At 47.4% G+C, this 21,596-nt stretch overlaps 1 protein-coding gene across 3 annotated transcripts in view; it reads left to right on the top strand.

Moving 5' to 3' along the window:
* Window positions 1–21,596, top strand: part of Tamm41 (TAM41, mitochondrial translocator assembly and maintenance protein, homolog (S. cerevisiae)) — a 47,969-nt gene that overhangs the window by 11,593 nt on the left and 14,780 nt on the right. For 2 of the 3 annotated variants that reach the window (XM_005387013.1, XM_013515554.1), the window contains exons 4-5: window positions 1,808–1,958; window positions 12,892–13,037. In XM_005387013.1, the coding sequence (XP_005387070.1) occupies window positions 1,808–1,958; window positions 12,892–13,037 (297 nt within the window). Of the gene's footprint in view, window positions 1–1,807; window positions 1,959–2,145; window positions 2,899–12,891; window positions 13,038–21,596 lie in introns of those variants that run through there. The other variant, XM_005387014.2, reaches the window with a different exon arrangement.

Genomic DNA, 21,596 nt, shown 5'->3' with positions numbered 1-21,596 from the left:
CTGAGGGTGCGGCCTGCTGGCCAGATGTGAGTTCCACATGTTACAGGTGTTCCTGCAGGAAGGAAGAACGCAAGGTGAAAGACAGAGTTGGGTTGTTAAGCTTGATTTATACATGTCACATGTCTTTTAGTACTGCTTTCCGTCATTAATAAAAAGAGAAGTTATACCCTGGGATAACATCGTTCTCCTCTCACTTTGGAGTTTCTTACCGTGTGTCCCTCATGTGCCATCTTATTTGTCCTAAGTTACATGTACTTGACAAAGGGCACCTCAGGCCCTGTTTCCTGGAAGGAGGCAGAGTGACTGCCAGCACCACGTGGCCGAGGAGGGGAGGGTCGGCTGCAGACACGGAAGTCCTCTGAGCGCCCGCCAGGCCCTTCCTTCTGGGGACCGTGTCAGTCAGAAGCAGCAGTTGGGAAAAGATTCAGGCAGAATGTGTGTTGGTGACACGGCTGTGACAAGCTGTGCCCTCGGAGTTGTCTGAGGGTGTCCTGAGGCCGCTGCATCTGTACTTCCCGGAACCTTCGCAGTGCATCCTCCACACCCAGACCCCTCGGGCTACACGCTGAGAAACACACCCAGGACACTTGCTTGAGCAAGGGCTCACGTGCAAATCTCATTTCACCTTCCCAGCACACTCCCGAGCTTGACTTTACGCCTTGCTGTCGGCAAGGAGCCGTGCTTGTCTTCACAGAGCTGGGAAGAAGTGGGGCTGTAGAGCCGACTCAGCATGGACTGGAGCTCTCCGTGCGTCACTGGGTGCAGAGAGAGCCAAAGGGCAGCTTTTGCTGGATGTTTAGAAGAAAAATCCTTTGTATTGAATAACGCAGTCAGTTATACACCAGGCATGTCATATTTATCATGTTTGATTTTGTGACAATTGTTTGATGCAAATCAGGTAGCCACATTTTATAGATGAGGACTTAAATTCCGAGGAGTTAAGTAATTTGCCCAAATTCACAGGGCTAGTGCAACAGCTGAACTTGAGCCCAGTCCTGTTTTCCAAACCCATGATTTTTCTGTTAGCCAAGTTTCTTTCCTTTCATTCTTAGTCAAGTTCAACATCAGTGTATCTAAAAATCATGAAATAGAGCATGAGCTGCCCAGCTTATATGTGGGCACGGAGAGAGATGCACCCTAACTACAAAAGTAAAAGCCCTTTTTCCACTAGAAAATTAAGTGAAGAACAATGGAAAAAATATAAGATTTTAAAATATTAAAGTTCCTGAAGGACTTTCTTAAAGCCTGTGATGCCAGATGTGGTGGTGCATGCCTGTAATCCCAGCACTCAGGAGGCTGAGGCAGGAGGATCGCCATGAATTCAAGGCCAGCCTGGGTATACATTAAGTTCAACTGTGTAATGAGACCCAGTCTCAAAAAAAAAAGAAAAAAATTAAATCCTGGGGTGAGTGTCCTTATTTAAAGGGATATGAATTTTGTTTTCTTTGGCATTGTGATCCCGTCCTGTGTCATGGTTTCTCTGACAATGGCCTAAGATGGGAGATTCTGGGGTTACGTAATAGAATAAGAAGTATCTTGTGTCAGCTGGACTGATATGCCGGGCTCTTGGTGGCGGGTGTTTGGGACAGTTCTCAGGCACATACAAACCCATGGCTCTGAGGTAGGAGAGTCACAAGTTTGAGATCAGCCTGGGCAAAGTCATGAGACCCTGTCTCAGAAGGAGAGGGCTGGGGCTGTAGCTCAGTGGTAGAGCACACCTCGCTGCAGTCCCCCATCACAGCAAAAAATAGTCGAGGTTTCCGCTCCACTTCTGGAATTTTTCTTCTGACCATCCCGCCTTTTCCAGGTGAAAATCGTAGCAATGAATGAGGACGTCACCCTGCGATCCGCCCTGGATAAGAACCTGCGGAGCGCAGTTACTGCGGCCTTCCTCATGCTCCCCGAGAGCTTCTCCGAGGAAGAGCTGTTCGTGGAGATCGCTGGGCTGTCCTACGCGGGTGAGTGGAGCAACGCCCTCGGAGGCTCTGCCCGCGCCCTGCCCTCTCCGTGGTGGAGCTGTGGCATCTCTGATCGCCTCTCGTGAGCTTCCTGTGGGGACTTCGTGTTGGCTTTTTCTGGCCTGGTTGAGAGTAGCTGGCTCATACCGTGTCCCTCTGTGTGTTCTCTCACTCCACCATGGGACAGTGGCCGAATGGGCGATCGTCACACTGACCCAGGGTTTGAGTCAAGTTGGCAGTCCATGTCCCAGAGGCAGTTATCCCGATGATGTCCTTTGTGCCAGGTCAAGGACCCCATCCTGTGCTCAGCTGCTGTCTCCTGTGTCTCGTTCTGGTTCGGTGCTGGGCACAGAACGCAGGGCGGCACGCACGCTGCTCCTCGCCTCATCTGTCTTCCTCTGGAGCCCGTCCGCCTCCAAGCCTCATGGGCTGTGCACACTCCTGGAGGCAACAGCGGTGACACGGGCCCCTCCTCAGCAGTGTGTCCCCCTTCTGTACCAGCCGTCTGCATAAAGAGCACGCAGATGTCCTGCTTCCTCTCAGACTGTCCTGCCTGCTGCTGGTTCTGCTCACACCAGTCGTTACCATGATAGGTCCAAACCCACTGGGCCCCCTAGGAGAGAAGAGCTTTCCTTTCCGCCCATTCACTTGTATATTACTGATCCGAGTGTCAACTTCCTTTCCCTGTCAACTCGTGTGTTCTCAAAGCAGCAAGGGCCAGGGGGCCAGCAGGACAGAGCCCCAGGCCTTGCACCCTGCTGCCAGTAGAGGAGCAGCACGTCTCTGAGAGTGTAAGGCTCCACACAGATCTCGTCTGCAGGGCTGTGATGGGGCTCGGTGGTAGGGCGCTCGCCTAATGTGCAAGGTCTGGAGTTTGAGCCCAGCCCCGCACGTGTGGTGGTACACGCCTGTAGTCCCAGCACTCTGGAGGTGGGAGGAGCGCTGTGAGTTCAAGGCCAGCCTGGGCTACATAGTGAGTTCAAGGCCAGCCTGCACTACAAAGTGAGACCCTGTCTCAAGAAACAAAAACAAAAAAATAAAACAAACACACAGAAAAAGTACCCTTCTACTTAGGCAGAAAGAGTTTGAGGGCAAGGGTGTACCTCAGCAGTAGAACATTTGCTAGTTTGCGTAAGGCCTTGGGTCAATCCTCAGCACCGCAAAAGGGGTAGGGGGTAAAAACACTTTCTCAAATAAACTTTCCTAATTTAATATGAGTCAGAGAACCTCACCCTCTTCCCTCTCCTCTTCCTCCTCCATTATTTCCCATAATCATTGTTACCTTGCTGCTTGCTGGCTTCTAAGAGGTCTTTATAAATTACTATTATTTTGTTGGTGGTGGTTTCTTTGAGACAGGGTCTCACTGTGTAGTGCAGGCTGGTCCTGAGCTCACTGTGTGGCCCAGCTTGTCTTTATAAGTTCCGAACACTGGCTAAAAATTTTATCCAGTCATACACCTGTTTTCACCTACTTGGTTTTTTGGTGCTGGGGATCAAACCCAAGGCCTCACGGATGCTACACACATGCTCTGCCGTGGAGCGCACTCCAGCCCCACTTTTTCAGGGAGCCTTCGAGCGCTCCGAAGACGTAGCTGGTATTTGCTGGCACTGGACTAGGAAGGGTAGAGCAGGCCCAAGGCCCTCAGGTGGAATCTCCTGGGTATGAGACTTGCCTCCGGCCATGTGTTGAAAGGCAGGTTTTTCTCCTGTCTCCTCTAGGCTTCTGAGAATCCATTTTCCTTGAATGGATCCAATTCTATCCCTTTGGCAAACCACCCGAGTGTCTCAAGCCCTCAGAATGTTCCAAAAGTCAGGTGACCCTCGATCTCACCTGTGTTGACAACTCTGACAGTCTCCCCCTTGTCCCAGTTCGGGGATGACCTGTGGTCCTAACCTGGGAGGATCAGCACTTCTTCCAGAGGGAACAAGGGGGGGGCGGGAGACAGAGAAAACGGTGTCTCTCCCCATGTTACGGGACAAGTCCCTGCCCCTCGTGACCGGCAGAGGCAGGAGCCGTGACCTTTGCCAGTGTAATAACAGCCCCGTCCATTTCATGCGGCCCTTAGCGATCCCTTAGCTCCAGGGCCCCCATTTATGGCAGCATCACCCTAAGTGACGGGTGAGAAAGGGTGGTGGAGAAGCAGCTTGCACCGCTGGGAGGACAAGGCTTGCAGTCCTTGGCATTTAAGTCCAGAGAAGAGGAGCCCCACACCATGGTCAAGAGCCACTTTGAGCTTTCCTACAGGAGGCTGAACCAGTGGTGGTCAGGACCCGGGTTTAACAGTTACCTGATAAATCGGCTTCCCAGCCTCTGAGGCCGTGAAGGTGGCCTGTGCTCCGGGGAGCCCCGTGGTGGGGACACGTGCAGGCACAGGTGTCGGCGGTGCGCTCGGGACACGCGGGGAGCCGCGGCGGGTGGAGAAAGGCCGTTGTTGGCGGGGCTGTAGACCGTGGGTCAGCACAGGGCAGCCGGCTTGTACTGCTCGGTGCCCCATTGCTGCCCATACTTCCGGCGTCACTGCAACTTCATCCTCACGGTGGCCTTCTGGTTGGGTGCTGTGCTCCAGCCCCAGGTCACAGAGGAGAAATAGGCGACTTGGAGGAATAAAGCAGAGCTGCAAGAAGTTGCCATTGAGTGATTCTTGGGAAGAACTCAGCAGCAGGCACCAATGTCCTGGAGTGTAATTTGATTTAACATCCCTGACTAGATTTCAGTAAGAATCAGGAGAGAAACCAGATGGGGTGGTGAACGCCTGTCATCCCAGCACTCAGGAGGCTGAGGCAGGATGATTGCCACAAGTTCAAGGCCAACCTGGACTACACAGCGAGTCCCTGTGAGAGTCAAGAGAGAAACACTTGCTGTGAGGTGAGAGCCGTGGGGGCTCCTCCACCATGCTCAGGCTGTCCAAAGCCTCACAGGCAGTCTTGCTGGTGCTCTGGGATTCGGAACCTGCTTTTTTCCACCTAGGGGCACAAGCTTTGCTGAGGTTTTAGCTGCAACTGTGTCACCTCAGCGGTCACCTGCCCAATTCTGAGGACACGGCACTCCTGGAGGAGCGGTCATCACCCTGGGCCTAGCATCGTGGGTCTCATGCTGGGGTCAGGCACCACTCCATGTGCTGCGTGTCCAGGCCTGGAAAGCCGTGAGCTGGTTACGTGCTGGCCTCAGTCTGCACTTAGAACCCTGAAGCCCAGGGAGCTTGCCCTGCCTGCCCTGAGTGTCACTGGAATAAGGGGGTCTTGTCCTATGACTGTGCTCCTGAGCACCCTGTCTATGAAAGGTGGGTCTTTCCTGCTCATCCTTGTTCTCCTGGGACAGTTCCCCCCACCTTTACAGCTCAGTCCTGGCTCATACTGGGGTCAGTCCTGGGGTCTCACTGCCTCCCTACCACCCCGTCATCTCTCCCTGCCTTGGCTTCCTCCTTAGCCTTCTCCAGTCTGAACCCTTTGGAGTTTACTGGCCTGTCTTTGGTCCTTCTTCTACCATGGGATATGATGGCCGGTGTGTTTGTCTTGTTTTGGCCTCTCTGCCTGGTGCTTACCAATGTGCAGTGGCTATGATCGATCATGGATCCTTCCTGAGTCCTCATCCTGCTCTGTGTTCCCTATAGAAAACAAAGCCTAGTTCTGGTTCGAACCTCCAGGTCCGTTCTTCCCTTCCACACATGAGCCGGTGCAGTGCAGTGTTTTCCCCAGCTGTGGAGGTATTTTTGAGAACAAATTCTGGATGGCACATTACACTGCCTCCCTAGAAATACTGCTTTAGTCTCCCCTGCCCTTGTGTAGTGCTAGAGCCGAACCCAGGGCCTGACTTATTCTAGGGAGGCACTCTGCCACCGTGCTGCATTCCTAGCCCTCGGAGTATAATAGAGGGTGCCTCATACACATGCCTTACTTTTTTACTCTAATTTTTTACTTCAGCATAATAGTTGCCAATGGTGTGTCTCAGTATCTTTCCTTGAGGGATACAGGAAGCAATCTTTGTGTTTACCCACATTACCACAACAAAAAGCATGGTGTGTGCATAAGTGTCAAACCAGAGTTTATAGCTACATTATACTGCATGGAACTTTTTGTTTGCATATGTATACTGAGCATCACAGAGGGTATAATACACCCACACTACTCCAGAATTTGTTTTTTTTAAAAAGTTTTCTTTCAATTTTTCCAGTAGAAGTAGCCCAGTTCAGTACAATGGCACATGAAAAGCAGATTTGCAAGTTTTAGAGGCAGTCAAAAGTGAATCATCATCAAGCCAGGTTGTGGTGGCACACACCTATAATCCCAGCACTTGGGAGGCTGAGCCAGGAGGATCCTAATGAGTTCAAGGCTAGCCTGGGCTGCAAAGTGAGTTCAAGGTCAGCCTGAACTGCATAGTGAAACTTGGTCTCAAAAAGACATTAAAAAAAATCATATTATTCATGCATGGATGATGAAGATAATCCATTATGGTAAAATACATGCTTTCGTAGCAGAAGTGTAGTGTGGGTGGATGATGACTTTGATGTTGGCTGTGTGAGCCAAAGTTCCTGTGACAGTGGAGTGGAGTAAGAATTAGCAAGAATTGACTGATACAGACAGAAGAAATGCAGACCTTCTTGACCCAGATGATGAAGAAAACAGCAATATGAGTACGTATTTGACTAGTCAAAATGTTGCAAAATGGTCACTGAACCAAATGGAAGGATCCAATGTTAAAACCAGGTCTGAAAATACAGTGAGCATCTTGGCAAGGATGAATGGTATTGATCAGAATACCAGCACTGCCACTTAATGTTGGAAATTGTAAGAGATGAAATGCTACAAGATGCTATGAGAGACACAAAGGCTGAGATACAAGTAAAACATTCTGTGCGCACCAATATCCATATTCAAACCTATATTTATTATGACACCTCACTGGCTGAAATGAAAGCATTTGTGTCTGCTGTACTGAGCAGGGATTTCTCATGGTAATCACAGGCGTGTAAAAGACTTATGGGAGAGCAGTGGATCAAAATATGGCATAAATATTTATGCCCTTGTAGGTGTGAAGACACTATGCTTTCAATTTAAACATTTATCCTGGAACTCAGCCACCAGGTCCTTATTTGTGTAGTAATAAATGAAGCGGTGTTGTGAGCAGACTTGTTGCTCCAGTCTCCCGCGCTGCTTGGAACTGACATTGGGCAGTTGGTTCACCAGTTTCCAACTGATGTATTTGCTAACAGAGCACAAGCTGACCAGCACAGCAACTGTGTGCAGGAACAAAGCAGAAATTCCAAATGAAGTGTTGCAATTTCAGAACAAAGAACTCTATAGTGCGATCTTCAGATTTGAGAAAGATATAGCATTGGCCTCATAAATGGCAAAGAAAAACAAACTGGTACTGCTGGTGTCAACATTGCACCTTGGTGGAAATATCAATAGGGAAATCTCAACAGAATGGAAGCCTGAGGTGGAAACTTTCTGCAGCAAATCCAAAAGTGGAGTAGATGTTGATGAGTTTTGCAGCACCTATGTCACTTGAAACACAAAGCATTGACCAGTGTTGTGTTTTACTCGATCTTTGACGTATGTGGCATAAATAGTTTGATAGTTTATGCAGAAAATAACAAGTACAAAATAGCGTGGAGAAATTTTCTTAGAGGATTGGGACTGGAACTCAGAAGAGAGCATTTACAGCAGAGGAAAAACTATGCAAAAAAATTACAGACCACACTGGTGAGCTGACAAGTGAACAGACAGGCACAATATCCCAAAAAGCTGCTTCAGCAACAGGAAAACAAAAAAGATGTAAACTGTGCCCTACAAGAAAGGACAGGAAAGCAAAACCTACGTGCTGTCAGGGTAAGCGATACTTGGGTGTGGAACATGCAGTTGTCTTGTGTGAAGACCGCCTTGGGTGTGACAGTTGAAGCAAAGCTTATTTCTTTTACTTCTATTTGTGTTTACATTGCAGTTCAGATAGGTTTTTACTTCTGATGTTGCCTTTTAGGTTTTATAAGCAAGTAAACAGCTGATGTGAAAGTGTTGATGACTATTCTAAGCACTCATTGCATATTTCATATTTTATCTTACAGAAATCTTATTTCCCTGCTAAGTGCCTGTTGTACAGTGTAGCAGGAAGCTCTTGACAGAACAGGGAGAGAGAGAGGTGACAAAGCTAGCCTGCCACACAGGAAAGGAAAGCTGAGCACATGTGCTGTCAGTGTAAGTGAGACATGTGCATGGAGCCTGCAGTTGTGGGTAAAGACTGCCTTGGGTGTGACAGTGGAAGCAAAGATTCTTTCTGTGGTAGACTTTTGTTTGTGTTTACATTGTAGCTCACATACATTTTTATTTCCGATATCTCTTAGGTTTCGTAACAGGGTACAGCTGATGTGAAAATGTTTTCTAAGCACTCATTAAATATTTGGTATTTTATTTTATTGACATCTTATTTTCTTTTTATTTAGGTGTGATAATTGAAGTAAAGATTTTTTTGTAGAGTACTATTGGTGTTTTCATTGTAGTTCATATAGGAATTTATTTCTGTTTATCTTTCTTAGACTTTGTACCCCCAAAACCAGTTGAAAACCAGTTTTTGTACACCAAAAACCAGTTGAAAAGTTTGATGCTTTTTTATAAGCACTCAATAAATATTAAGTATGCAATACATTATTTTGTGATTTTTTTTCCCTGTTAAGCACTCACTGTCTAATGAAACCCATAAAATAAAAATTAATAATTCATCAATAGAAATAGCCTGAAGAATAAACTTGGGTGTGACACTCCCATGGTTGCACTTTGAAATGACTCCCATGTTAGGATCCGAGGGCTAGTCTAGCCTTAGCCATCTTTGTTAAAAAGTTATCTTGTCCCCTTGTGAAAGAGTGGAGTTAGAGCCTTAGCTCCCACCATATACAAAGTTAACTCAAAGCGGGTCATGGACAAAAGAGTTAAGTGTAAGAGCTAAAACTTAGAAAACTCTTGGGAGAGTGGCTTTTGGTTTAGGTAAGAGAAGGGAGCCCTTGTGTGCCCAGAGATAGCTGACAGTAGAGGTGTTTTTCTCAGTCCCTGTGCTTTGTTGCATACGGATCCCTGGAGGTGAGAAGCTGAGGCTCATCCTCAGGCTCTGGCTCATGCTGTGCACACTGTCTTGCTCACTTTGCGCCGACACAAGAGTACTCAGCCCGTCTGCTCGCTGTCCCCCGGCTGGGCTCCTCCTGCTGCACACGGTCAGAGCAGCTCAGCTCAGCAGATGTTTATTGGTGTGCCTTCCCGGCCAGGCCCAGTCCTTGTTCTCAGAGCCCAGGGTCTCTTCTAGGTCCTTCAGGGATCACATATCTGTCCTATGGAGGAGGACTTGGATTTGTTTGCTTTTTTACATTTTAGCACATATAGTCCTTGTCTCAAAAGTTACTACATAAAATGTGGAAACTTTCTTGTTTGTGGAATGCACAGAAGAACACTGACACCAGTGTTTAGAACTTAACCTGATCTTTTACTTCAGGACCTGCTGGTTTCAGAGTTCATAGCTGGGCGTAGTGACCCCCACCTGTAACCCCAGCACTGAGGAGGCTGAGGCAGGAGGATCACCATGAGTTCAAGGCCAGTCTGGACTACATAGCAATTCCCTATTTCAAAAAACCAAAAAGAAAACAAAAACAAAGAACTAAATCAATGATTCAGTGTTCATTGATAGAATCCATTCAAGGTTGTCAGTGAAACTGTGAGGGGTCGCACAGTTGGACGTTAACCCAGCCTGTCCTACACTCACGCTGTCAAGCCACCCCTCAGTGTGTGCCGTGAGTAGGAAAAAGCGCTCAAGGCAATTGGCCAGCTTGGTGGAAGAGAGGGGCATATAGGCAGATCACCAAGTAGAGTAAAATAGTCTCCTTTTGTCAGTGCCTTGATACTGAGGGGCAGCTGGGCCTTGGACAAATTGCCTTGGCCCCTTCATGTCCTCATCTCTAACACTGGGATTAACAACAGTGCCTGCTTTAGGGAGCTCTGCCGGGACTGAAAGAGGTAGCAGACGCAAAGCGTGTGTGTGTGTACACACACATATGCACACACACACGGAGGACCTACAGTGAATACGCATTTTCCCCTTACTGGGGATTGAGGGCTTGCATGGCTGGCAAGAGCTGCACACCTGAGCATGTCCCCAGCCATTACCTTTGTGTAATCCCCACATCTTGCTTTCAATGCCTTTTTTTTTTTTTTTTTTTTTTTTTTGCTTTCCACAGAGCTTTTCATCATTGTCCTTTTGTCTTGGTTCTGTAGCATGTTGTGCAATGTGCATGGCGAGTGTGAGCTTCATTGGTGAGACACAGCCCAGGACACAGCAGATTATGCCATCATAGCTGATCCTTTTCCTGCTGGACACTCAGTTTGCTTCCAGTATAAATAACGCTTCCGGCCACAGGTGTTTTGGCTCATCTCTCTTATTTTTACAGTGCTAGGGCTGAAACCCAGGCCTGTGCGTGCCACGCCCCCAGCCCGTGAAGTTTTCCTGTGTAGCATAGACTTTGCTTTCTGGGAAATCCCAGCAGGTGACTTGTTCTGTATATCTTTGTTGCTTTGTCCCCAAATGGGGACAGGGCAGTGTGTGCCCAAGGAAAATGCAGGTCCCGGGGACAGTGTGACACTGCATTGGGGAGCCTGCGCCTGGCACTTCCCAGGGGCTCCGCCAGCCTTGCCTGTTCATCGCTGCCCTTGGTGTCCTCAGTGTGCTGTCCAGAGCTGGGGCTCATGCTCTGCAGCTTTCCAGGCAGCTGTCCGCACTGACAATGTCACCAGCCACGGGTGAACCAACACCTGCATTTGCATTGATCCTTAGATGCAACTGCATGATTCTTCCCCTTTAAATCATGGGGAAAAGCAAAGTCATCCAGTACATCAGCTGCCAGGACCCAGCCCAGCTCCTGCCGGTGCTCGAATGGCCTGCGCTCTGCTGACAGAGCTCGGGTGCCCTGGTCCTGCGGCCCTCACTGAAGCAAGCAGACTGGGTGTATTGGAGAGGAAAGAAGTAGCTGTTGGCCTGGAGTCCGGCCCTCGGGTCTGGTGCGGCACCCGGTGACAGCCTTCTTGACACGGAGTCCCAGGCAGGCCTGGGTGTCAGGTGATGAAAGCAGGTGTGCAGCTGTCGCCTCTCTTTTTTCACTTTTTCTGTTTTTTATTTTTTGAGACAAGGTCTCCCTGTGTAGCCCAGCCTGCCCTTGGATTGGTGGCCACCCCTGCCTCGGCAGGAGGATCACAGACATGTGCGACCAACCTCAGATTTTTCTTCTCTTGAAGCCAGCAGTAGTTGGTCCTGGGGCTCCACCCTGACGGCGTCTAACCCCAGTCACCTCTCAGAGGCGCCACCTCTGAGCACTAGAGTCAGATTAAGTCTCCCCCCTCTTAGTCACCCCACTCGGAGATTAACCCCAGCATGAAATTCGGAGGGAGAAATCACATCCCAAGCATTGCAAACATCTTTGTATTTTAACTTTTTCCAAAATGCGCCAACAACTAGCTCGAGCGAAGCGCTAGCACTGGCTCTCCTGGTATAGCCGCTGCGCTGTCTTCGCCCTCCCAAGTGACCTAGTTTGGGTGATAAATTGCACCGTCACCCTGGTCCCGGGGGTTCCCTGGCCGCTGGGCTGTCTGCCTGCACTTGTCCCTCCCCACCTCTGGCCGCTCACCAACTGTCCAGCAAGATTTAGCCACATCACTGTCCCTCCCAGGCTTAACCCAGGACTCTGTGTGTCCAGCCTCATTCTTGGCGCAGCGGGGGAGCCCGGGGCCCCTACATGCAAAGCACAGGCACTGCCGCTGAGCTACACCCTGCCCTACCCCCTTTTTTTTTTTGATGCTTTATTGAGGGTTGAACTCAGGGCCACCTCTCTGAGCTTCACACTCAGCCCATCTATCTATTCTTTCATTTATTCAGACATTATTTAAATTTTGAGATAGGGCCTTGCTGAGTGGCCAAGTTGCCCAGGCTGGTCTCAAATTTGCAGTCCTCCTGCCTCAGCCTCCCATAGTTCTCAGATTACATCTGTGTGCTACCCACCAGCCCCTGCTAAATTCACATCACCCTGCTAGACATTCACTCAGTCCTCTTGTCTCATCTCTTCTTGTTTTTTTTTTTTTTTTGTCCTTTTGAGACAGGATCTCTTCAGGCTGGTCTTAAGCTCACTTTGTAGCCCAGGCTGGTCTCGAACTCACAACGATCCTCCTGCTTCGGTCTTCCTGCTTCAGCCTCCCAAGTGCTGGGATTATAGACATGTGCCACCTCACCTGGCAACTTCCTGTTCCTGCACATCCTGTTGATGCTCGTCAGCGGCAGAGGCTATGCACTGCTCATCCTTTCAGAAGTTGCCCTTTGTCCTTCAGGATTGTTTATTTTGCAGCTCATAGGCAAAGGCAGCATCCCTTATCCATTGCCGCTTGGGACTTTCAATGTTACGTTTGCTTTCAGTTCTGTCTTCAGTTCTCTAAACCTTCTTACCAGGACTCTCACCACTCGCTGCCCTTACCCAAATCCAATGCAGTAAGGCTTGGTAGACTCAGAAAGCCTCTTAGCGACCCTCACCCAGACAGTCAAGGCGAGCAAGCAGTGGTCAGGGTGACTGCAGTGTAGTGCATGGTCCCTGCTCCCTGGCTGGCTCGGGTGGGCTGAGGCAGGGGCTGTAGGCCCAGGAACGCCTGCAGGAGGAAGCGGACGTGAATCGCTTCTGAGAACTGCTTTGGTGTCTGAACAGCCGTGTGCTGTGTTTTATCTGCCAGTAGGGCTTTCTGATGCCAGAGGCTGTTCTCCCCGAGACAAGTGCGTGCCTGCCTGCCTGGGGTCGGGAGGAAAAGCAAGCGTTTCGATGAGGAGTCCCGCCAGGTCAGACCAGTGCAGTCGCAGAGTGGGGGCAGTGGTTCACAGATCACAGTGTGGATTCTTCAGAGGAGATCTTGCTCTTTACCTTAACCAGGTGACTTCCGCATGGTGATCGGGGAGGAAAAGGCGAAGGTGCAGAATATCGTGAAGCCCAACGTAGCCCACTTCCGCGAGCTGTACGGCAGCATCCTGCAGGAGGACCCGCAGGTGGTGTACAAGAGCCAGCAGGGCCACCTGGAGGTAACGTGCCTGCCTCCGTGGCCTCGGAGGCCAGAGCTGTTGGGGGGAAGCTGCAGAACCCTGGGGCTAGAGTAGTAGCATTTCTCTGAAAAAGCAAGTGTCACCAAGCCCGGGCTTCTGTGTCGTTGGTGACAGAGTAGTAGGGCAAGGGAGCAGCAAAAGCGGGAAGGGGCCGTGTGTGCCCCAGGTGCGTCCTGGTCACTTGAAATTCTCACCTTGTGAACTGATCACCAGTCAAAAGGCGTCTCCCCTCGCAGCCCTGTGTGCCTGCAGCGGTCACCACTGTGACAGTTTGCCGTGGCCTCCAGCCCCCGTTTGCATGCACTTCCGTACAGATTTGTACACACAGCTGTATGAGGAGGTTCGGGCTTTTTTTGTTTGATCTGGTTTTTATATAAATGGGCTCATACCTATTTTTCTGAAGATTGGTTTTCCTCTATTCATTGTTTGTTATACTTTAGAACTTGGTTGTTGAGTTCCAGACAAAATTTTTTTATCACGGTATTTATAGAAGTATTATTAAATGTTTGAAAATAAAAAAGCCTTTCTTTGGAGAAAAGTGATACAAATTTAAGATTTCTTGAACTAGAAATCACAGGGCTCTTTTTCCTTTACCATAAAGAACACTGTATTTTACTTTTATCCTCTTCCCCTTCCACATAATAAGGGCACTAACATTGTATTAGTAGTGGATTAATACGGCTGGGTAAGTGGCGCATGCCTGTAATCCCAGCACTCAGGAAGCTGAGGCAGGAGGATCGTTTTAAGTTCGAGACCGGCCTGGGCTACAAAGTGAGCTCAAGCCCAGCCTGAACTGCATAGTGAGACTCTGTCTCAAAAAGACCAAAAAAAAAAAGTGGATTAGTAGACTGTCCAGGATGAAAAGGAGGACTTTAAAACGTAGGAGTTATATTAAAAATAAGACGAGAGTGACATACAGAGCACTGGAATCCGCATGCTTTGGTTTCGGTATGACGGGTCCTCCAGCAGTTCTGTGTAGAACGTTTGGTGCCTGGTGCAGCAGTCAGAAATGGAGGCTTTTGGAAGTGACCAGATCACAAGGGCTCTAACTTCATCAGTGGACTAATCCATTTCATCTCAGCTCAGTGGCCTTGTTAAGAGGTAGTGTCTAACTGGACAGAGCAGGTCACAGCAGGCATGGCTTTGAAAGGTAGCCCTTTGTCCCTGGCCTCTTCTTGGGGACTCTTTCCCTGTCTCTGTTTTTTCTGGCCACCATGAGATGAGCAGCTGTCCTGCTCTATGCCCTTCCACCATGAAAAGCAGGGGCCTAAAAGCTTAAAAGTAGTGGAGCCAGCAGCGATGGCTGAAACCTGGGAAATGGTGAGGCAAATACACCTGTTGACTTTCAGATCTTTTGTCACAGTGACAGTAAAATACACCGACACACCTATCACCCACACACTGACACACCCTGAATCTTGTGATAGTTACTGCCATAGTCTACATGATATAATTTGACTGTTATCTCTTTTTTGTGTGGGTTTTTTTTTTTTTTTTTTTTGGTACCAGGAATCAAACTCAGGACGTTGCACTTGCCAGGCAGGCGCTGTGCCACTGAGCTAAGTCCCCAGCCCTGACTGTTATCTCTTGATTCTTTTCAATTTTATACTTTATTTTTGCCATCCTTCCATAGAGATGAGGGTTTTTTTGCTGTTTTATACTACCTTCATCTGTGTAAACTCTCACACACACACTCTTTCTGTCTCTTACTCTCTCTCTCTTTCCTGTTTCTTTGAGCAGGGTCAGTTCAGCTTTCTGGAACAATTTTTCACATTGTCTGTTAATGCTTCTGCTGAGTTTTCAGCTTCCCTGGAATATTCTTTTTAATGGCAGTTTATTCTTGTTTTATTGATGAGTCACTTTTTTCCTCATCTCCTTAATGATCCCTACTATAATTTTTGAAGTTTCTCCTTGCTCCCTTCATTTGTCCCTGGTTCTGTTCTCCCTTGGCTCCCTGTCTCTCCCATGTTGGATTCCCTCCTGTGTCTGGATGACTCTCCTGGCCTGTCTTAAAACAGCAAGGCTCTAAGACACACAGGCTGTGAGCTCTCTATGGTGGGTAGGGCTTGGCGGCTGGCGGCTGCACTGTAGAATAATGGGGCAAAGACTGCTTTGTTAGAGGAGCCCAGAGAACCACCTCATTGCTGGCTAGAGGACAGGGGAGGATAAATGCCTGACCGCTGCCCTTTCTTGAAATGGAGCAAGGAAAAAGGCCCGGGAACTCCCTGAAGTCTAGAGTGAACGTGAGCGGGTATCCTCCCCGTTACTTGGAAAGTCTGCCTGGTTCCATTCCCCATTGGTTTCTTCCCCAGGAAAACTTGGAAGATCAGGGCTGAGCTGCAGCTTCCAGTGCTACAGTCCATCTCCAGGCTGCAGCTGATTCCCGTCTTTCCCTCCTCCGCCACCCACTCCAGATTCCCTGCACCCACCTCTAGCGCAACCCTTCATCTAGAAGAGGTGGCCCACACCCCAGTCTTGGAGGAGGAGAACTGAGTCACCTCATCCATCTCACCTGTCCGCTGATGATCAAAACTGGGCAAGGGAGCTGGGCGTGGGAAAGCATTCCAGTAACCCCAGCACTCTGGGAAGCTGAGGCAGGAGGATTGCAAGTTCAAGTCCAGCCTGGGCAGCTTAATAATTTCGAGAGGAACCTACCTCAAAAATATATATATGAGAGAGGCTGGGAATGAAGCTCAGTGCCAAAGCCCTTAGGTTCAGTCCTCAGTACCGTACACACATGGGCGGGCACACACACACAGTCGGGCAAGGAGTACTCAGAGACGTGTATCCACAATCTGCTTCCTGTCGATCATCTTCTTTGGACGTAAAACACGAGTCTAACGTGACTGTGGGGCTGGGGATATAGCTCAGCAGCTCAGGCACCTGACTAGCAAGTAAGGTCACGAGTTCAATTCCCAGTACCAAAAAAAAAAAAAAAGATAACGTGACGTGGGCTGTCCCAGCTTGAGTGTTAGTGGGGTGCACAGGGACCACACAGACCTAGAGCTGTGGAGAGGAAGCACAGGGCTCCTAGGTAGGGCACAGGAGCAGGGAGAGGCAGGGCCGCATCCCCTTCCACTCCTGCGTCCCCAGGCCCGTGTCTCCAGCCAGCCGGGAACAGTAGGATATGACTGATGGGCGTCATCTTAGGATGGACATACCCACCGTTCACACAGGTGTCACTGTGCTGGTGCTTCTGTCTCGTCATTGCTTTGCCATAGCTTTCCAGGGGTGGCCCGGGGCATTGTGGGCAAGCACTGAGAACCCCAGGACCCATGTGCTGGCAGCTGTGGTGGCCTGAGCCTGCTGCTACCCTCCACACTGCTCTGCCCTGGAGCAGGCACTGCACCGAAGCCTGCTTCCGCCTGCATAGGAGGAGGGGGGCGCTGAGTCCTCTTGTCTCACTCGATAAGTGGATCTGAGCATTCTTTCCGGGCGTGGAGTGTGCAGCCTGCAGAGCCCCCTGGGCTTCTTTCTTCATGATATGAGCATGAGGTGCAGGAAGTCCACCTTCACTCTGGCATGGACACCCCAGCATGGTCCCAGTCCCTGGATGCCTAGGTGCTTGGCCAAGGAGGAAGGCCCCCAAAACGTCATGGGCCCCTCGTGGTTATCTCCCTCCAGGGAGCACCATCGTGTGCCCTGGTGCTCACCAGCTGTCACTAACATTGTGTCGGTGATACAGTAGACCGACAGGATAGCCACTGACGCCAGGTCGGTGATGCAGTTGACCAAGAAGATGTCAGCACAGCCCGGTTCTCTTCCATTATCAGGTCACAGAGGTAGCTCCGAGACAGACCCAAGACATACTGATGTCTGACCCATGTGAATGTGAACAGAATCCAGGCCTCCCTCCTAAGAAGGGTGGGAAAGAGCACCCTTCATCCCTAGGCCTGGAGCCCCAGAGTACCCATGTTGTCTGGCCCTGCTTCTGGACTGACCACATCTGTCCTTGCCTGAGTGTGTGGTGGTGCACTGTTGTATTGTGACCACTGTGTAGTTTCTGTGAGGATCATATCGCCTGCAGAACATAACACTGGGTCCAGCAGACTCACCCCTTACTTTTCTACTGTGAATTTGTACTTTAGTAGTAGCTGGCTGTGCATCTCAGTTCCTTTCCCTAAGGAACACAAGAAGCAATCTACGTGTTTACCCACTTGGTGTGACGAACGGCAAGGTGTGTGCACGTTTGCAGGGTTTTTACCCACATTGTGCTCCATTGAACTGGTCTTGTGTATGTTGACCTGACCAGCACAGAGGGTCCCATAGACCCACGTCACTTCAGAATTTGTGTTTAAAAAGTTGTCTTGACTTCAGGGAAGATGGCAGAGTGGTAAGCAGCAGAGAAAGAGCCTCTCTGAGAGTTGCAGTCCACACACTGGAATGTAGAAGTGCAAGGAAAAGAAGGAGGGAAGTGGGTCCCCTGGATGCAGGAAGGATCTGAAGCAAGAACTGAAGCTCCTGAGGAGAACAAAGGAGAAGAAGGAGGAGGTAGCCGGTGGAGACTTCTCCCTGAGCTTCTCACTTCGTGGAAGGAGCAGTTCAAACCTGCGGATGCACAGTGACTGGTGGCAACCCCAGAGGCCTCCAGGGAGAGACATAGCAGTGGAAGGGAGCAGGGTGTGTGCAGGACTGCATTAGCTGATGGTGAGTGCTGAGGGCTCGGTCATCCCACAGGAGAGAGCAGTTGACAGGGAGTGGGTTGGAGAGGGGGCAACTAGGCTCAGAACTCAGAACAACTGCGGGGTCCACCTAGAGCTCCTCGCTGAGTCCAAACCCAAAGAAGGGGCACTGATGGATGGGTGCTGAGCAGGTCTGGTCCCAGCCCCAAGTCCAGAAAGGAGCCTGAACTTCAGGGGAATACAAGTGGAGCTGCACTGATGGTACCCACTGTCCCACCATAAAGCTACTTACTGCTGGCTTGCTGGAGTGAATCAGCGCTGGTCTGGACTCTGTCTCTACGTGTTTTCTACCAGTGACAGCAGAGACAAAACTAGAAATAGATATTTTTTTTTCTCTTCATTTTTTTTCTCCTTCATTGTTTGATCTTGTTTTTATATGAGAATGAACATGGTTTCTAGTTTCTTTGTGGTTATTGTTCTGTTCTGTTTTTCCCTTTATTTCTTCCTTTTCTCTTTCCTTGCTGTCTCCCACACCAGTTTCCTGAAGGTTGCATGATCTTCCTTTGTCCTTTGGCCTTGCTCCTAATCTCTTCTTTTCTTCTATTTCTTTTTTTTCCCCCTAACCCCTTTTAAATTTCCTCCCCTGAGGATAAAATTGCTATATTGAGGGTTTATATGCTGAATACAATTTTCTGGTTCCTTTTTGATTTTGTTATATAACCACCAATCTAGTTCATACGGTTAAAAGTGGCAAATTAATAGTCATCACAGTTTGTCATTTTTCTAGGCTGTGTTTGATGCTATTGTTATTGCTGATTGTACCATTTTAAAAAACAAAGGTAGCATAATTGTTCTAACCAGTTGTTCTCCTTGGTATGCCAAGACTGAGGTTTCCCTAGGATCTTAAAAAATATTATATACCAGTGCCAAAGAACCAGGGGCTGGGCTAAACAGGCGGCAACTTCTCATTCCCAATAAATTGAAGAGGTAGGGTCTTGCAGCAGACTCAAAACCCAGAATCCAGCTATACCTGGAAGACATCTCTGAGAAGCATTCGTTCCCTAAAGGTCCTAAATACTAGCAGCAAAGCAGTTCACCATAGGCAATTTACATGCATCAACCCAGGAATTAAACTAAAAAAGAAAGAAAATGACAAGGCTCTTAAGATGCAACCCCAGACATCCAGTTCACCAAATGCAAACCTAGGGAGAAAGGTGGGACGATCTGAAGGCCACCCACCTGGCCTCTCTGCATTGGTAACAACAAAGCAAATGAATAAGGCTCTAAAAAAAAACACATCAAAAATAATTTCTCAGATAACTGCAGAAATGACCACAATGAAAACATGCTTAGGGCTCTAGAGAAGATACAAAGAAAAAAAAAAAAAAAAAAACAAAAACGGGAGTTTAGGAATATGATGGAAACCGTGAATGCTCAATATAGGAAAGAAATGGAATCCAGAAAATAGATTCAAATAGATATCCAGGAACTAGAAATTGCATTAAAAGTATCCATAGCACAGTGAGCCAATGTGAGGACAGAATCTCGGATATAGAAAACAGGCTTGTGGTTAGGAATCACAAAAACAAAAAAAAAGGTTTCTTAAAAATAACAAGGGACCACAAGAAATCAATCCAGCAGCTACTAGATGATGCAAAAAAATAACATAAGATTGATTAGCATCAATGAAAAAGCAGGAGATAGCACAAATGATATTAAAAAAAATCTATTCACAGGTGTCATGGCAGAAAACTTCCCAGGCAAGGAAGAAGAATTTGATGTACAGTAAATGAGTCATATAGAACTCCAATTAGCCATGATAAAAAAATTTTTTTTTTAGCAAGATATAATCATAGTCAAGATTCCACAAATTCAACAACAGAATAAAATATTATGAGCTGTTAGAGAAAAGAAACAAATCACCTATAAAGGAAAGCCCATCAGAATCACAGCTGATTTTTCAAAACAAATCCTCATATCAAGGACAGTTGGAAGTAAAGTATTTCAAACCCTAAAAAAAACAACTTTCAATGCAGATTGATGTACCACGCAAAACTGTCTTTCAAAACTAATGGAGAAATAAGATACTTCCAGGTAAAAGAACACCTGAAGAAATTCATGAACACCAAATCAGCACTCTGAAATGTTCTGAAGGACATTCTAGAAGAGATAATAAGGACTACAACTCCATGAACCCCAACAGGAGGAATCCACCAGGCAAGGCAAACAATTAAATAGTGAAAAAAAGGGAGGAAAATAACATGACAAGGATAAGTCAATACATATCAGTTATAACCACCAGTGCTAGTGGTCTCAATTCACCAGTCAAAGGAAACAGACTGACAGAATGGATCAAGAAGCAAGATCCAACAACATGCTGCATACAAGAAATGTATTTAATTGAAAAAGAAATTCACAGACCAAAAGTCAAAGGGTGAAAAACAATACTCCATGTGACAGGAACCCTGAAAAAAGCAGAAGTAGCTATTGTATTTGCAGACAAAGTCAATTTCAAGCCAAGACTAATTAAGAGGGACAGACAAAGTCACTACATTCTTGTAAAGGGAACAATACAAGAATAAGAGGTAACAATCATAAATATATATGCAACAAATACCAGTGCACCCAACTATGTAAAACAAATATTAATAGGCGTGAAAACATCAAATAAGCACTAATACTATTGTATTGGGAGATCCCAATACCCCACTATCACAAATAGACAGATGAACTAGACAAAAAATCAACAAGGAAATATGAGAACTGAACCAAACTTTTGAACAGATGGACTTAGTAGATGTCTACAGAGTGTTCTGCCCCACAACATCAGAATATATTCTTTTCAACTGTACATGGGATATTCTCCAAAATAGACCACATATTGGCTTGGAGAACATGCTTAAAGTCATTCAAAGGAATTGAAATTATCCCATGCATATTGTCAAACCATAGTGTGATAAAATTGGAAATCAATGGCAGAAGAAATGACAAGAACTTCATAAACTCATGGAAATTAAATAACACACTCCTGAACAACCAAAGGGTCACAGATGAAATTAAAGAAGAAATTGGAGAGTTTCTACAATTGAATGATAATGACAATACAACATACTAGAACTTATGGGTAACAATGAAAATAGTCCTATGAGAGAAATTTATAGTAGTGAATACCCATATCAGGAAAACAATAAGCTCAAATAAATAACTTAATGTTTAACCTCAAGCTTCTAGAAAAAGAAGAGAAGGCTAAGCCCACAGCTCAGAAGAGGAAGGAAATTATAAAGATCAGAGCAGAATGGAGCTGGGCATGGTGGTGCATGCCTATAATCCCAGCACTCAGGAGGCTGAGGCAGGAGGATTGTTGTGAGTTCAAGACCAGCCTGGCCTACAAAGTGAGCTCAAGGCCAGCCTGAACTGCATAGAGAGACCCTGTCTCAAAAAGAAAAAAAAAAAAAAGAAAAAGATCAGAGCAGAAATTCATGCAGTGGAGACTAAGAAAACAGTACAAAGAATCAATGAAATGAAGAGTTGATTCTTTGAAAGATTAAATAAAATTGACAGACCTTTAGCCAACCTTATCAAAAAAAGGAAAGAAAAGACTCAAGTCCATGCAATTAAGAATGAAAAGGGTGAAATCACAACAGACCCTGCAGAAATCCAGAAGATCATCTGTACCTATTTCAAGAATTTATATTCTAATAAGATGGAAAATGCAGAAGAAATTAACAGATTCCCGGGTACAGTTGAATTACCAAAGCTGAATCAAGATATAAAAATCCTAAATAAACCAATATCGGGGCTGGGGATTTAGCTCAGCAGCACAGCGCCTGCCTGGCAAGCACAAGGTCATGAGTTTGATTCCCGGTACTGGAAAAAAAAAAAACAAAAACAAAACCAGTATCAATCAATGAAATTG

Source organism: Chinchilla lanigera, unplaced genomic scaffold (assembly GCF_000276665.1).
Source record: "Chinchilla lanigera isolate Chin_1 unplaced genomic scaffold, ChiLan1.0 scaffold00028, whole genome shotgun sequence".
NCBI classification, from domain to species: domain Eukaryota; kingdom Metazoa; phylum Chordata; class Mammalia; order Rodentia; family Chinchillidae; genus Chinchilla; species Chinchilla lanigera.
Note: the sequence above shows the minus strand (reverse complement) of the source record. Positions and strands in the feature narration are given on the sequence as shown.